We start from the raw sequence: 18,999 nt of genomic DNA, 5'->3' as shown, positions 1-18,999 counted from the left end.
CCGATTCATAACCACGGATGAAACCTGGATCCACTACTACACTCCTGAGTCAACGCAATAGGCAAAACAGTGGGTTCCACCGGGCCAAAGTGCTCCGAAGCGCCCAAAAACGCAACAATGAGTCGGAAAGGTTATGGCCTTCGTATTTTGGGATGCACATGGCATAATATTCGTGGACTATCTTGAAAAAGGTAAAACCATAACCGGAGCATACTATTCATCATTATTGGACCGATTGAAAATCGAAATCGCCGAAAAACGACTGCATTTGAAGAAAAAAAACCACTTTATCATCACGAAAATGCGCCTGTTCATTCATGCTTAGTTGCACAAGCAAAATTGCATGAAATCGGCTTCGAATTGGTTCCTCAGCCACCGTATTCACCATACCTGGCCCCCAGCGACTATTACCTGTTCCCTAACCTGAAGAGATGGCTCACCGGTAAGCATTTTTACGCAAATGAGGAGCTCATAGCTGAAACTGAGGCGTATTTTGGAGACCTTCCGATCGAGTACTTTTCGGACGGTATCAAAAAGTTAGAAAATAGTTGGACTCGCTGTATCGACCTAAAAGGAGAGTATGTTGAAAAATAAAACCGACTTTGGCCAAAAAAACGTCTCCGTGTTTCATTTTTCAGGGACTTATCAGACTACCTAGTACCTATATATCAGGCATACGTTTTTATTTTGTATTCAACTGAAAACTGAATGCTTTATCTCTATATCTACAGACGAGCATACTCGAATTCAAGTTTAGTGCCACTTTTAGATATTTTATAGCAGAAGCAGTTAGGTCCTACAGAAAACTTACTAATGCATACAATTTATGGTTGTGCCCTACCAATAGAAATCGCAGAGTATATGCTTCTCAAGGCTCTGAGAAGCTCTGAGAAATTCTCCGCCAGATATGTGACAAATGCAGAAGGAACATTATATTACCGTCGCATCACTCTTAAAAGGACCAGTAAAAGGACCTTGAAAAGGACCCAAATCTCCCTGACTATCTCTGAGACGAAATCATTCAAATCGAACCTGCAACTAGCCTTAAACCAGCTAGCCTATTACGCCTGAGTATACTCTGAGATTTCTATCGGTAGGGTGTTACAGAATTCAAGCCGGATTTAGCTATTTCCCGATCGAAGCAGTTAGATCTTTTTGATAACTCAAAAATTCCTTTTAATTCAGGAGTATGTTAGAAAATTCTTGATAGAATTGGATATTTTTTAACAGAGACAGTTAAGCTGTAAGTCTGCTGTTTGTACATGACAATGCAATCGTCAAATTAAATTAATATGTGAGGTTGTTTGTCATTTAAAAGCATCGGAAGTTGACACCTTTTTTAATATTTAACTATACATATTTATGGGTTTTAGGTTTTTACTGTCATTCTTTGATTACATGTACTAAAATATTATTTTATTATCATTGCTAAATTGACATGGTGCAGTGCTGCCAACCCTCAAAAGTGGTTATTTTACTGAATCAATAAGTAGCATTTCACTGATTGTCAGTGACCCATTTCTAACTATTTGAATCAGTGAAATTTCACTGATTCAGATTCAGAAAGTAGGTTAGTTGAGGCAACCATTTCAAAAATTTCATTTTATGCCAAAATTATCAAATTAAACAGTTTTCCTTCTGCATACATACTTTTATTTAAAAAATGAGTACCGCTTAGAATCTAAAAAACATTTCATTGTAGTATTTATATAGTAAAACTAAGTGACTATATTTTGAGTTTAGAGCGTGAGTCAAACAGCTTTCATCCATTTAATATAATTTTTTGAATTTAATTCTCAAATATGAGAAACTTTCACTTTTTTTAAATAGTAATAAAAAATCGTTGACAGTGTCATATTTTCTAACGTTCATGTGTTTTTTATTTTGTTCCCTTTTTTACAAATAAAAATGGATTGGAAATGATAAAATGCAAAAACAATATATATTTAATAGCCTACATTATTACATTAAATTAATTGAAATATAAATTAACTTTTTTAATACAGAAATTAAAATGTCGATATTTTATCGATATATCGGTAATCTTGACTGATATACCTGTCGTATCGAGGTTTCTATACAATCGAACTAAATCTCGATTCACCTAAATGTCATTTCAACTAAAACTCTATATTTTGTGCACAGCGGATGGTTTTGCTCGAAAGAGGGTAGTGTGCGTAGTTAGAAAGCAGGATGCGGTGACTGAGTTGTACCTCAAATATACAGTTGGCGGCGTGACTTGCAGGTTCCGAATCATCGATAAAAAAAAACTGACAATAATTTTAAAAATAATCAATGTAATAAATTTGAATAAAACTATAAGTTGTTTTTAATTAAGTAAAGTGAAATTGGATAAATATAAAGCTAAATAAATAAGTTCAAAAATATTTACATTAAGTGAAAAGTGACCGGTTAATAAAAAGTGTATTTATTCGTAATTTTTCATTTTGATTCGCCGTGAATGATTTTCTGTATGGAGTTATAGATTTTTGGTTTATTTCAAATTTACGAATTGCATTGATTATCATTAGGATCTGTGCACGAAAAACGTGAAGATGTTGTTCAAAAATGTAATAGTGGTATATCAATTTGAGGCTATGTGCGTGACAATATTTTGTTAAAAATCTTATCACAGTTATTAGGTACGATGAGGCGTCTTTCGCTAATGTAGAAGGCTTTAAATTAGAATTCTTCAAAACTTGAACTACACGAATATGCATATATCTTATAATAATATGTATTAGGTCATTAGACATTGATAAAAGAATGTCATTCATATTTTCTGGAGCAGTACTTTAACTGCTTCATTTGAAACTATATTGCTTTAATTATAGCAAAAAAAAGTTTAGGGAATTTTTAACAAATTTTTCGTATAACTTTTTTACTATAATTTAATTACATTTAACTACGTTTTGGAAAATAATGAACCTTAAAACATAATAGTACTTTTTAAATATGGAAGCATTCAAAAAGTGTAAAAAATTTTTTTTCAATTTAAAAGAGAAATAAACTGGAATTTATTTTTTTTTAATGATAGTTAACATGATATTTATTTATGTATTCGATAAGTTGTAACATGATAAAATAAAGTCAATTACAAATATTAGAAAATTTAAGAATGTAAGCATACTTAAAAAAAGGAACATTATTAAAAGTAGTAAATGAACTTTTTTAGTAATTACTATCAGTTTAATAAATAATACCTTGTAATTGATGAAACGATGTTAAATTCATGCTTTGCAGAAATAAAAGAAGAGAAAAAAAGCATTTGGCGGGCCTACTATTATATTTATATAATAAAAAAAGTGCGCCAACAGATACAAAAAAAGAAGAAAATAATGAAGTAATATATTTCAGACCCGCCAAATGTTTTTGTCGTAGAAAAAATAATATTTAGAAATGTTAAAATCCCTTAAAACCTTATAGTTCCTATAAGATCCTTCTAAATCTTCTGAAAGTACCCATAAAAGAAGAAAGAAAATTTCCATCTAGGACGACTATCGAATACGAAAAAAATTGCCACCGGAAATGATTATTTGCGTAACATGAGGCACGGATCCAGAGAAGTGGCTGGAGGGGGCGGTCTTGGATAAGTTTCTTAATAGCAGTTAAATATTTATTTATAAAAAATAGCGTTCAGAAGCGGAATGAGACTCACCAAACGGCCTGATAAGTCTTGCAGACTGGTCCTAAATTCTATTCCATTTTTCTGAATTATTTCCAGTAATTTAAAAGGATTTCAACCAATTTCAAGGGAATTTACAGTAGTTCCAATGAGTTTAATTATTTTAAGAAATTCTCAAAGGTTTTTAACTTTTTAAGGAAATTCAAATGATTTTATGGCAGTCGAAGGGATTGCATAAGAGTCAATGAAGTGATTAGATATTATTTCAAATATTTTAAGTGATTTTTGACGGATTTCAATAGTTACACAAAAATTCTAAGCATTTTAGAATATTTCTATAAACTGCAAAGAATTTCACAAAAATGAGGCGATTTGTAGGATTTCAAAGATTTAAAAATAATTTCGAATATCTCGGTTAATCTGCGTTTTAAAATAATTTCCTTAAATTTCGAAAGATTTGAAAGGATTTCATATGATTTATAAGACTTGAGAATATTGAGAAGGATTCCAAAGTATTTAAGAGAATTTCCGAGATTTACCAATAATTCAAACAACTTTTAAGAGGTTTTATAAGATTTCGGAGCATTTAAGTAATTTTAAAGGATTTTAAATACTTTTAATAAGGTATTTTAATCAATACAACTGTGATGAAGTTTTTAACAAAATATTGTCACGCATATAACCTCAAATTATTATACCACTATTAAATTTTTGAAAAACAGCTTCACATTTTTCGTTCACATATCCTAATGAAAGTCAATGCAATTCGTAAATTTAAAATAAATAAAAAATCTATAACTCCATACAGAAAATCATTCACGGCGAATCAAAATAAAAAATTACGAAAAAATACACTTTTTATTAACCGGTCACTTTTCACTTAATGTAACTATTTTTGAACTTATTTAATTACATTTATATTTATCCAATTTCACTTTACTAAATTAAAAACAATTGATAGTTTTATTCAACTTTATTACATTTATTATTTTTTAAATTATTGTCAGCTCTTCTTTATCGATGACTCGGAGTCTGCATGTCACCATCCGCTGTGCACAAACTATAGTGTTTTAGTTGAAATGACATTTAGAGGAATCGAGATTTAGTTCGATTGTATAGCAGCCAAAATATCAATATTGTAAATATCGATTTTCGTATTATCTGACGATGTCTTTCCGATATCGTAAAGACACCGTAACGACACGGATATAGGATGTCGTAAAACTGCCATAAAGATGTTGTAACGATGTCGTAAAGACGTCACCAAATTGTGTGCCGACTGGGAAATGTTTCCGTTGAAAAATGATCCATTCCGGCGATCTCAATTTCCTAGGATAACCTATAATTTTAGCATTTTAATGTTTCTTGAAAGATCTAACTGTTTCTTTTGTAAAATATCTAATTCCAGGGAGATTTCCCTAAATTTTCCTGTAATCGTTCGAATTTGCAAGTTTGATAAAATACACAAGTGCTTTTTTTGTGAAATATCCATTCCTGTCGAGAAACCTCTAACATAACCTAAAACTGTTAAAACCGTTAGGTTTTCAGGAACACTTAACTGTTTCTGATGAAAAATATCCAAGTTCGAAAAAAATTCCATAGCATTACCTCAAACTGTTCTAATTTATAAATTTTCTAAAAGAATTAACTGTCTCTATAAAAAAATATACAATTCCACCGAGAATTCTCTTACAATAAATTAGGGTTACTAGATGGATCGGGTCGAAATCCAGGACACTTACAAAAGCTTAAAAAACCTGGTCATTGACTTTATTTCATTTTACGATATGTAAATTGAATTGCGTGCACAGGGGGGGGGGGGGGGGGGGGGGGGGGGGGGGGGGATTGGACACAGTTTTCACACAGTTTGTCCGGCAAAAACCAGGACATTTTCATATTTTGAAGAGAAACCCAAGACACCAGGACAGATGGGGCAAAACAGGACATGTCCCGGAAAATCAGGACGTCTGGTAACTCTAAATAAATTGTAGGCATTTTTAAATTTGCTTAAATTGTGTGCATTTGTAAGGATTCGGTAACAGCCAACTGTTTATGTTGTAAAATTTCCAATAAAATTCCCACGAGAAATCCCTAACATACCCTACATTTAGTCGAAATTAAAAGTTCTCTGGCAGACTTAACTGTTATTCTTGAAAAAATGGTAATTCTGGCAAGATTTCCCTAGCATAACCTGAACGTTCTTGCCAATATCTATTTAAAAATTTATTGCCTTGAGTAATATTAAAAAACAAAGGTCCCAACACAGAAAAAAAGAAAGATAAAGTTTACGTCGATTACAGGTGAAAGATTCACCGCAACAAAAATTAACCTTCCCTGATAAACTTTACATTAATCGAAGATAATTTGCGATTTTTAACCTTGCCCAGATAATCTGGCGCTATCTATCGTCGTTTAACTTTATTAAATAGGAGAGAAACGGGGATTTCCACCTGTCCGTTGTTTTTTGCGCTTTTTGCTAAATGGTATTGAATAAGTTCTAATTCGTCTACAATAGTGTAATTTGTTTCGGAGGAGATACTATAGCAGTAAGAACAATTCTTTTTCTTTTTTCTGTTGCTTATTCTACATGTTTTACCGAAATTTTCTCCAGCGTGACGCAGTAGACGAGATCAAAATTATTTTCCTAACCTGGTTGAAACTTTCGCCGAAATATATTTAATTTTTAACTGCTGCAAGTCTTCACTGCAAAAAATGTTAACTTTTGTTTTTCCGTGTTCTTTTAAATCTTGTGTCCTGATGTAGAACTGGAATTCACTCATACTTTGCCGTTTTCCCATTGCTGGTAAGGATGCCATAGCAGACGACAGCTTTTATTCCATCGTAGGATAAACTTTCATCAAATAGCATGTAAACTTTAACAGTGGGAAATTTTTCATGCAAAAAAATTTAACTTCAGTTTTTTCTGTGAAACGAAAAAGAAGACGTCTGTGAGCAAGAAAAGTGTCGAGATTCCAAGTTTTCGCTCAACGATGAAAAAGTGTACAAAATATAAAGCACAAAATATTAAAAATTAAGTATTAATGTACTAATTATGAATACAAAGCATTTGATTTCAAAGACTACTGACTTATAAAAGGAACCGGTGAAGGGAACAACAAAATTTGAAATTTTGTTTTTCAAATTTTGGAAATTTTTGTCAAAGTTTCTTCTAGAGGGATAGAAGACTTGCAAATTGTCAAAATAAAAATTTGAATTGAATTGAATTGAATTGAAAAAATTGAAATTTGAAAATATCCAGAAAAATAGAAAAAAATATTTTTCTGAGTGATTACTAAATTTCATTTGAATTATTGACTAGCTATCAAATATATTTAGAAACTATCTCAGTTAAATGTTTTCAATAAATAAAAATGTCAAAATTTGAAGAAAAAAAATTCTATGAGTTTTAAACATTTTTATCAAATTTTCTGGTATACGAAAAAAATAATTGCAAACTGTCCTAATCACATCTTTAAATTCGAGAAAATTAAAAGTTACACGTTTTTCAACATTTTCAAAAAAAACGAACAAAAATTTCTTTTTAATAGCTTAAGAAATATCAATCCAAATTTCTACTAGATATAAAATATATGTTTTTCGAAACTATTATCATAAAATTTCTTAATTAGACAAAAGATCCAAAAGTTAGATCATTTTCAAAAATATGCAATTTTAGTTTTTTTAAGAGATCCATAAGTTTAAACCGTTGTTTTTAGTATATTTGAACGTGATTTCACTAAATATCTTGATGAAGTTTTTCAGTTGGATACAAATTATGGAGCGCGAGTTTCGTAATGATGATGTAATCGTCAAAGTCGCAGGTGCTTTGAGAACCTTCTTTAAAAATAAATAGAAAAAAATTTCAGTTACAATTTATGGCTCTAATTCCTCAGAAGTTAAAATCACAGTTTTTAATTTAGTTCATAATATTTATGATACTTAAAAAATGTAGTTGAAGCTGACGCATGAAACGTATGAAAACGAGCGCGAAGCTTGACAGCGTACCCGCGTGCCCTAGGCGCGCTCAAACTATTCATATTCTTGTTCCCAAACTTCTAGTAATATCTCAAATAACTATATGTTTCACGTTTGAACCACAAAATCGATTGAAACTACGTTTTATTCATTCACACGCTTTTTCGTCTCCTGCAAACTCCATTTCCTCGGAAGTAAATACATTTTTTTTATTAAACTTTTCTTTACTGTATTCAGTATACCCATATCTCGGGAGCATTTTTAAAAATTAAAAATTAAGTTCTTTATTGCGAAAAGCCAAATGTCAGAGGCGAGAAAATTCTAGCCTTAAAACTGAAACCTAATTTTTTCAAAGCTGAATTACCTTTCTAGCATCAAACTTTTTCCCCCTATATTCAAGGACTCAACATCTCCGGAACATCTTTTTTTTAACTGATTAATTTTTTATCACCGTCTAAAGACTCCTCGGACCGTGTGAAAAAAATTTCAACCCGATTTTGTTAACTTTTATGCTATATTACCTTTAAACTGGTAAGTTATCTACGTCATAACTAGTAAGTTATTTGCTCTCAAACGTTTTTGGTATTAATTCAGGAATACGTCAGCTCGGAAACATATTTTCTTTCGTTTTAATTTGCGAATTCCATTTTACAGAATGTTTTCTTCCTCTACTGTAAAATTGCCATTTTTTCCCTTACCTCATTATGATCTGACACCCTTCATATGAACTCATTTTTGTACTGCGCGCATGCAAATTCGCTCTCGTTCCTCCTATTGTGTAAACGGCTACTTTCAGAACTGAAAAGACGGTTCTAAACCCCAATTCTCCTTACCCTCAATCTTTTTTTAATCCAAAAATGTTGTTAAATGAATATTTTGGCTTTATAGGAGTAAGTTTAGCAGCTAATTGCAATAGAAAAAATTCAATTTGAGGAAAAATCGCAAAAAGTGCAGGTACCAAGAATCGTATCCAGACCTTTTGTGAGGGTAGTTTCTCAAAATAGATTATTGATGAGAAGTGTAACTGGTAGCTTCAGCCGGAGACTCAAAGCACGGGTCGGAGGTTAGAGCACGAGTGAAGCGAATGTAAAAACGTAGACGAGTGTGCAGAATTACCGATAAAACGGACCAGGACTCATATATTTCTCAGCTGCCCTCATTTTCTCAATCGAAACGCTTAATCGAAAGTTTACTAGAAATATCTCATTATGCGCGTTTTGATAGCTCAGTCTCTTAATGCGTGCGCTAGGATTGTGTAGGTTTCGAATCTCAAGTGAGTGCGATTTTTCAAAGCGTTTGAACGAGCGATTGTATTCGTAAGTGCCTGTGCTTGCTAATTTTGCCGTTGCGTGCGCAACCACTCGAAAAATGGGGACCTAGAAGTCCGCGAGTACGGGACCAAAATGATTCTGGTCCCGTACTCGCGGACTGGCAGAATCATCACCGAATTATTATATTAATATCATTTTAATATTAATCATCACCGCGTACTGGCAGAATCATCACCGAATTACGACGAGGAAGTTATTCGGAGCTAATCACACTAAGCAAGGACATGTTTAGCGTCCGGCTCCATCTTTAATTCCGGGAGATTGTAGATCTACTAGGAATTCCGTTCTCCAGCGATCAAAGATAGTTTTTTAGGTAGCCACACGTATGGCAGTAGGAAGGATTGCGAGATATTTTTAATGGATCCAGAAATTTTATTGAAAAAAATAAAGCGATTTGGATCACTAAAGGGAGGTTTATTCAGTGATTTCGTGGTGAACGTGAATACAACTAGATCTCAAATCCACGAATAATTAATCAATGTTCTATCATGGATTAATTAAAATTATGATCGGCAAGAAAATTTTATGAGACTTAGGGATTGAGAAAATCTCCAAAATAGACTCTAAAATTTTCTATCCGATCAGTACCGAGCATTAAAAGCTAGAAGTCTATATTAAATACAAAGATAAAATTTTAACTAAAATTATAAATGATAGCAAAGCAGAACGAAGTCCCGTCGGCAAATATGGCACTTAAATTTACACGAGACTGAGTCCTACTTGAGATTCGTATGTTATATTAAAGCGCAATCCTTTCTACCGAATGGAAAATAAATTAGGAATTGGCTCGGTAATAAAAGGAAAATAGCACCCCATTAACCAGAGTAAGGGAAGGTCGATAGGAAACTCCCTAATTTGAACGCGAAAATCGCAAAAATTTAAGCATTTTAAATAATAAGATCAATTAAAATAACGCGAGGTTCATGGATCTTAATCGATAAGTAATGAACGTTAACCGCAATTCGATTCTCGCTTCTGGGAGTCCCATTCCTTCATAAAAGCTAAGAAAAGTTTCAGATATATTTATGAGACGAAAACTCTTAAAAGCAACGCAAGAATAGACACTGGATTTAGGGACAATTACTTATCCAAAGAATTTCTGTTAAATAATTACTTCAAAATAAAAGGGCTTAAAGTAGATAAAAGTGAAGCTCATTTTAACGTAGATTGGGAACCAGTATTTGTGAACAAAGTTTCTTTCCTTTTAATCGTTAATAACCAACAGTTACGTTTCAGGTTTATAGTCCTTCCAGGATTGGTACCGATGTGCATACTCGGTACGGATTTCCTCACTAGGGCATAGTAAATCGTCAAAAAAAAATCTTAAATTCGTCTTTAAATTCAGGCGTCATGAAAGGTAATACAAAATCTATTACAATTAATGTCCTAAACCAAAGAAAAATGTTACAGTCTTTAAGATATAAAAATCAGTTTTACATATAAATCATCAATACTTTTCGCTAAAAGAAACACTTAGACACTCATGCTTTGTTTTTATTTCAGATTTTTTGATACCCATAAAGCTTTCAGCTCCAAAGATGCTTTTCAAAAGAAAAAAGTAGTCTTCATCAAGATGCTTTTCAACAAACGCATTAAGTTCGTTTATGCGAGGAAGCATGAAAGCTTTTCTTCGCGTAACGTGCAGGTTTGTGTGATGTCAGAAGAGTGAATAAGAGAGTGAAAAAGAAAAGGTGAGCGGAATCTTGAGCGTCATTTCTGTATTTATATCTAATCGATTCGAAGAAATCGATTAATCATTGCCGTCCCTAGTGGCTTCCTCATGATTAATTTAAAAACGCGTCTAGGAACTTGGAATTTAATGTGAAATTCGTGTCACAATCGTTTGAAGCCCTCGTAAATGCTCTTGTTATACGACCTCGTAAGAATCTTTCTCCATGACATTTAAAGTATTATTTACTACTCTGAACTCATTTCGTAACGATCTTTAAAATATCCATTCACGCTATTTTTGAAATGCAGGTTTTACAGTGAAGTGGTATCTGACCAAATCTCATTTTTTCGAGAAGTATAAGATTCTCTTCTTATGGGAATATACCAGAGTGTCACGTGACCAATTGCATAGTTCACATTCGGCAGTCCTATAGTTTAAAACGTAAATATTTTGTTAAAATTTTTGGAAAAACTCTAAAATATATAGGGACGCGTCTCTCGGGCTTATAAGAGTTTTTATTTTGCTTGATTACTGCAATTTTATTAATTTTCCATTTAGAATGTAACTGAGGACAAGGCTTTTGAGCCCTATAGTTTAAATAAAATACCGCTGGACAGTTTTTTAAATTACGGTAGTGTTAGGTTTCAAATTTTTTAAAATGAGCACATGTAAATAATGTAACCTTTTTTAAACTTTATAAGTCGCTGTTGATATTGATTGTGAAAGGTCCTCGAATGTCCTCAAATAGAAACAAGGAACTTTTTACCAATGCCAAAAAATCTTGAATGATTGAAACCTTCATATTCAAATGCTTTCAGAAATATCAAAGCTTGAAAGCTTTCAATATTAGCTCGTATACTTGAAAGCAGTTTGTGTGAACAGATGCTTGATGCATGCCATACAGTAGTATAAATGGATTTTAGTCAGTCGTATACTGAGCACCCGTGTGGAAATTCAAATGGGGAACTAGTCTGATTCCCGACCATTCGACCCCACTTAAAGTCGGGGGCTACTCGAGGCCTGATCGGGTACTAGTAGGGGTCATATGATAATACTTACACGCACATACACATACATTTATGGAACTAAAATTCCCCAAGATATGTAGAATATTAATTTAAAAAATAAACTTCAGCTGGAAGGCAGCAATGGAAGAGCTTCGCTCTGAATGAACCGCCATGTTGTTCACAGTAGTCTCTGCTCCAGGTAATTATGCTTAGTTACGTGTGGACTTCTGTCTTGAACATTCGACGCGTCATTTCTGTTGCGCAAGAGGCGGCACGTCGCGCCCTTGCGGATTTTCTTTAAAGCTACCAGTCCAGAACCGCAAGACTCAAATGAAGGTGTAACGAAATCTGAACTGTACCGTGCTCAATAGTTTACTACTAGAATACTGCTCTTCACTGATTAATCAAAAAGTTTTTCTCTTTCCAATTTCAACTACATGAAGGATTAGACTTTATTTACAGATGGCAAACCTTTCAGATCAATTTAAAAATAAGCATCTGTACAAATTTAGAGTCTTATGACTTTCGTCAGACTTTTCACCTACATTTATATGTATTTTTACCAATATGAATTTTCTTAAAATTCCATACAAAGGTATTTATAAATGTTCCTAGAAATGATCAATTTTCTAAAAAAATACTACAAGAAAATAAGATTACGTCTTTTTGAAGATTTTGATCGTTGTTTTTATAAAGAGTTGATTTTCGTACAAAATTATTAACTTAATAATGATTTATTACGTATATTTAAAATGAATTTAACATCAATAAATCTTTTCTCCAAAAAACGGTGTAAAATTATTGTTAAATATATTCTTAGTGTTTTAGAATAAAAAAATCATTACGATTTTTTAGATATTACCTCATTTGATAAAACCTCGCCGAAAACTTAAACATAAGAATAACCCGACCAGAGCGCCACTAGCTCCCGACCAGAGCCTGAAGATTACCCGCACGGAAGTTAGTGAACAAAAAGGCCAGACTAGCCCTCGACCAACCACCGACCAGGTCCCAACTGAAATTTTGACAACAAAAGGCCCAACTAGTCCCCAATTGGTCCCCGACTGGGTACTTAGTCAAAATTAATAACTCGACTAGCCCCCGATTAGTGCCCGACTTGTAATAGGGCTACATGGGGTTATTTCCACACGGGCAAGAGTTAAAATTATTTTTATTTTACACAATACAAAAACAAAGAAAGCAGTCAGAATACACTTGTACTTAAAATATTTGAAAGTTATCTATCACGTAAGTTTTAAGACTTTATTAGGTCGAAGTTTAATTTTTAATTTTTTAATAACATGAAATAAAATTTCTAATTTGTAACACTATCTTTGTACTGCAGCAGTGAAGCTATAAATTTACTCACCCGATAAGGAAGTTCGAAAACTCGTTCAGCCTGGAAGTAAAAACAAGTGAATTAATTAGTGCTTCGAGAGTTTATTTTCGCTGAAATAATTTTAAAATCACAGCAAGTTGAAATGTAAATTTTCCGAAAATTTAGAAGTATCCAATTACTTTTACTTAATATCAACATGAAAGTCGAAGTTTACTTTGCCTAGCGTTGCAAATAGTGTAGAAAATTGTCTAGAAAGTGCAGTGAGCTATAAGGACAAAATAAATAATAAGTTCTTTTAATTGGACCCAATGTTTTAAAAAAAAAATTTAACGAAATCAGTTAATAGCAAACAAACTATAATGAAAAAATTTTAAACGGAAATATTTCAAACTGAAAATGTAACAAATTGAAAGAAGTTAAATACTTCAATATCTAAAACTTTTATTTTTAATAACTTTTAATTTAAAATATTGAAAAAGAAGAAAGTTTAAACTGAAAGAATAAAAAAATTGAGACTGCCAGATTAGGAACATTCAAAAAAACTTTCTAAGCTAGATCATTTTAAATTTATTAGAGACTAATACTTAAAATGTACATATTCATGTTTGAAAAGCATAATGATGTCAATATAATGTCGCTTATGGTACTGATATCAAATGAAATTTTTATTTAGAAAGAAAATTCTCATTCTAATGCACTCCAATGATCTTCAAAAGAGTCTGCAAGAAGGACCTCTTTCAAATAAAATGCCATTCCGAGTAAAGAATCGTTGTTACTAATTTCTCAAGTGCCTTTTCAGTTTTTGCGAAGAATTCGATTGAAATGCTACAACATTGTTTCCTAAAACTGCTAATAATATTTTTAATTAAAAACTTTTTTAAACTGTGAAATATGCAGACTTTTTCAATCCTGCAAGAAATATACATTGCATTGAATATTTAAATAGTAACAATTAAGCAATTTTAATGTTCAAGAAATGTAATTTTTAATTTCTGATCAGAAGAGTGTATAAAATTTAATGAATTTAAATTAGAAATCTTGAATTGAAATTGTAATAAAAAGAATTCTTAATGTAAATGTGGTAAACTAGATTTTATGGAGAAATGGATACTTTCAGATTGAAACTTCAAAATGGTATACTTTCCGTATTTATTAATTTCAAAATCGTAAGAACCTAAAAATGAATCATTTTCATTTAAAAAAATGATTGCACAAATTTGGCTAAAACCATTAAAAGGGGTTTTAAATTTAAAACTGCAACAGCATGTAGACTTAGTCATCCTGAAAATTGTTGTTTGCCCAATTTATATGATAATTCTGTCTTTATCATTATGATGTACTGTATGAAATACAGTGTATAGGCGGCAAGTAGTTTCAGACATAATTGGACAAATATTGTGCTTTTGTGTATTCACATCCCCGTATTGCGGTACGAAAGTTTATGCAACCCGTCAAAGAGCTATAAGGACATAATGTTTCTGTAGAAAAATGAGATCGCCAGAGATCTCGATCATGCGGTAAATTAATCAGCTTTGCAACCGTTAACAGATGAGTGTAGAGGAACTATGTTGTAGAATGCATTTCTCAAGGTATACAATTTTCAATGCAAACTTAAAGAAATTAAGAGCTTTTTTTTAAACTTAACTCAAAATTTCGTGCAATTATGTCAAAGATCGATTGCTATTTTCTTAAGCATATAGTCCTCGAAAACATACAACAACACGAACAAAGTATGGCAAGGGTTTGTTTAATCCACATTTTCTGTCATTTCTTTCTTAATCTCCAAAAATTAAGCGAACAAAAATTGTATACAACACCAAAAGAGGGAGTGATATTTCAAAATTCAACATTTTAATTTAATACACTTGATTATTTTCAGTAATTTTTTTAGTGTTCTGTTTGTTATTCTACCTAGTTTGCTTATAATAATACTGTTAAAAGTATATAATATTATTTATTTAATTCTGTAAAAAAACCTCTCTCCAGCTCCGCAAGGATTCTCTTTTCACAACTCTCCACATAAGGACTTTAACTAAATTCTTATTTTTATACATGTAGGTATATTCCAACCTTATGAAGATATTTTTTCCATGTTGGATTTATTAACCATTGTGATAAGTAATTTTTCCCGATGTTCATTTTTGTTGGCCTACCTGGTTTATGTACATTAATACGGTTAAGGTTTTTTTCCATAAGATAAAATAAATAATATTGTAACATTACTTTTAATAACATTGATACACGCGAACTAAGTAGACCAACAAACAAGAATACCGGGGAAAAATATTGGCAGTAGTCAGGTTTTAGGATTAAATTGGACTAAAAAAAGTAAAAATTTGACTTTCTGAAGTCGCACCGAATCCCCTCATTTGGTGATATTTTTTGAAATTTTATCTTTCTAATTTGCTTCACTTGAAAATAAATATTAAAAGTGGCTTTCAATTCTTAAAGTATCTTAGGCAATTGTAGGACCAATTTTCACTGAAAAGAGATTGCGCGTGTCAATTCCTTTTTGATTCTGTTTTAGGGATGCCTTATGATTATTTAGCCTAAAATAAAAAAGTAATCTGTCAGGTGTTTTTTTTAAACAAGCAGTTTTATAATTTTTTCTCATATTCTAAACTATTTTTATAAAAACGAATTAAAAGTGGAATTTAATTCGTATGATTCCCTTAATTTATATTTTTTAAATATAAAATCTAAATACTAAAGCAATAGAAGAAAACGAAATTTTTTAAAGGAAAATCTTTTTTTACAAAATAGCACAGCCTGAACGAACGATCTGATGAAAGGAAATGCTTCTTTATCTTTTCTAAACTATACTTTAACGCTGTGTACATCATGTTTTAGAGAGTCATTAAAATCCGTGAAAAAATTAAAAAATTTTTTTTTTAATTTGCTCATAACTTTTGTAACAAAAAATATGTGATACTCAGCATAATTTAGTTCTAAAATAGTAGCAACGTTGCCCTTTAATATGAATAAAATCCAAGCTGAAGCATCCCAACCTAGTTTGGTTGAAAATTCCTGTATTTAGTTGAAAATTGGTCTTTTTAATAGAAAATTAATCTTCCTCTGTTTTGAGATAGTTTTTACCTGTAAAGCTTGTTATAAATACAGATTTATCTATTATAAATAGTTGAACTTTTTGAAATTTATATTGAAAGTAATTTCATTAATTTTTATAATTGAAATTCAATTTTTTTACATCTATAATATAGAACAAGACATATAGCTCTAGGTGCGAGTATGATACAAAATTAAATAATTAAAAAATGAAACTTTTCAAGTAGTTCAACTGCAAAATTAAATGTTCTAACTTCAACAATTTGAAGTCAAACGTTCAAAATTGATCTCTTTGAATCTGATTTGCGCCTGAAATATTATTGTAAAATATCAAAAATAAAGAATCCAGACATTTTTAATTGATTTATTTCAAACTAAAGTACTTAAGATTGAAATAAAACTCTAAAGCCATACAACATTTTTCCGTTGAATCTGGTCTACAAATTAATTTGGTTCGAAATGTAAAATATTTAAGATGCGAAAACTTGAATTATTTAATTGTGCTTGCAAATTTCACAATTTAATTATTAACATTATGGTAGTTTTAAAAAGAGAAAATATTTTTGATTACGAGAACGATTTTATACATATAAGTTTGTTTGTTTAACCAATTTTGTTTTATTTTGGTACTTCTAACGTAGCCGTGATTAGACTTCCAACGAAAATTTCTTATAAAACGATTAAGGTAAATGTCCCAGTCTTCGTCAATGCATGGGTTGTCGGCAGATGGGCAGTATTTTACATATAGTAAGCTGTTGTGTTCTTCGTTCTCAGGAAAAATGGTTTTTTCTAAATGCTACTGCCGATCACACACAAATCGAAGTGCCGATAACTGAAGCAGCCAGATTGCAGACTTACCGATAACTCATGCATTCTCGTATTTATAACTTCGAGCTTCTTATAATATTCATTCTAATAGGATATGTTACAAGTTATAAGTAATTTACCTTACTAAAGGTAAGCTTTATTCCATAAAACCCATTTTTTAAGCTTTGAATGTTTAATATAGTTTTTTAAGAATTTGAAATCTGAAATTCGCCTTTACACAGAAAAAAAGTACTTAATTTAAGTAGAAAATTCAGCTTATTTTAAGGTATCACAAAAAGAAGCATAGGCAATCTGAAATTAAGAATTATATCTGAACATTAAATTAAGGGAATTAGATTCCTGAAATTCAGGTCGGGACTATTTGAAATTCAGAGAGGCATGACCTGACATTCAGGTATGCTCGCTCTTCAATTAAGAATATATTTATACTGAGAGCTAGTGTAACCTTAAGTTAATACACTATCCTAACTGAAATTAAGGATAATATTCTAACTAAAAACCAGGAATTTCTCACGCCTTACCGATACTCCTCGGATGTTTTTATATAATAGTTATTCGTTTTAGAAAATATACAAGTTAGATTTAAACTTGTAAGAAAATACAGAAAAAGTAGGACGAATGGAAAAAAACGGTATATTGGGGGCAAGTGCGATCCAAAGTCTTCAGACAATTGCATTCCGTGATGGGTTTAATAATCCAAATATTGGCTGATAACTGGAACTGATTTTGCTGCAGCACTTTTTTAAACCTGTGAAACGAAAACTCCTCGAATGGTGGAAACATAGTATCATAGCCGACACTGACCAACGCGACAAGGAGTATTGGAGTAGAATGCCTGGAATAAATGACCACGAGCTGTACAGTAGCGCCAGTGTTCTGTAACGTCATGCAAGGCAGTACGAACCTGAAATTCAGGAAAGGTATATTCCTTTATTTTAGATAACGAAAGCCTTACAGGTTATCTCAGGTTGCCTTCAACTTACTTTCAGAGCTGAATATTTAAATTTAGGAGGATACTTTATTTTATTCCAGTAAAAAAATTCTGATTTCTCAATTAAGAAAAGTTTGTGCTTGATTCAAGATAGTTTCCACACTTAAATTCAGGTACTTCCTTAATTTAAGTCAAATCTGAAATTAAGTCAAATATAACTTTAAGTATTTATTTTCCTGTGAAGCTTCCGATAACTGGCACACTTACCTTATTTTTTTGTTTTACTTTTAAAATACGTGTTTATTTTTTCCCTTGTTTTCCTTTTTTTCGAGAAAAAATTAATCTGTTTCCCCTTCTTTTAGCTCCTTTTGCGATAAGGTATCTGAATGTCTGAGCAGTTTTATTTGTGACATATAAGTCATTTGGATCACAAATTGAGATAACGGATGCAACAACTCGACAAGCCATCGAAACGGCGTAGAAGTATTGTCCAGCCGGGAAAATCTATGGATAAAAAAAATGGTTGAAACGTAAAACAAAATTTACATTTGTTTTCAGCTTGACGCGGTCGAGAAATTTTTCTCATGAAAATTTTTGATTCTATAATTATTACTTAAGATAAACAATAAAAAATTAGACAATTTTCCAATCAAAAATTGATGCTTTGTAAAACATAACTCGCGATTATGCGGCCGTTTGTTGATAAAAATGCTTAAAATGTGTATGGTGTACTCTGAATGATAACTTTAAACAACGCACTTTGTTTAAGAAGCTAATATTTTTCTGTTTGAATAATAACCAATTGATTCCGAATGAAAACCACATTTTGCCAAATTCGAACAGCGGAACGGCTATCGAAAAAAAGTTAGTGTAAGTAACTTATCGCAAGAAAGTTGTTCCATAGACTTTGAAAAAGTTTTTCTAAAAATTTGAAGAATGTCGGTCGAAAATTGTGGAAATGGCAGCGAGTTGAAGTCAACACACGCTGCCGCTGCAATGGCTTATCGGCCTTTGTTCCTAAGCAACTAGCTAACAGCGGTAAAGAGCAACAAAATGCTCCCGCGGCAGCTTGTTTTGACTTCAACTCGCTGCTATTTCTACAATTTTTGACCAATTCTCTTTAAATTTTTAGAAAAACATGCTCAAAGTCTATTGAACAACTTTCTCGCGGCAAGTTATTTTCAACTATTATTTTTTCGATGATTGTCCCACTGGTCGAAGTTGG

General features: G+C 31.7%; 1 protein-coding gene across 1 annotated transcript in view; it reads right to left on the bottom strand.

The window, feature by feature from the left end:
* LOC117178517 overlaps positions 1-18,999 on the bottom strand; it is a 268,557-nt gene that overhangs the window by 55,632 nt on the left and 193,926 nt on the right. Inside the window, exon 4 of the mRNA XM_033369945.1 lies at positions 12,980-13,009. Within this exon, the coding sequence (XP_033225836.1) occupies positions 12,980-13,009 (30 nt within the window). The remainder of the gene's footprint in view (positions 1-12,979; positions 13,010-18,999) is intronic.

The sequence above is a fragment of the Belonocnema kinseyi genome, chromosome 8, assembly GCF_010883055.1.
Source record: "Belonocnema kinseyi isolate 2016_QV_RU_SX_M_011 chromosome 8, B_treatae_v1, whole genome shotgun sequence".
Lineage (NCBI taxonomy): Eukaryota > Metazoa > Arthropoda > Insecta > Hymenoptera > Cynipidae > Belonocnema > Belonocnema kinseyi.
Note: the sequence above shows the minus strand (reverse complement) of the source record. Positions and strands in the feature narration are given on the sequence as shown.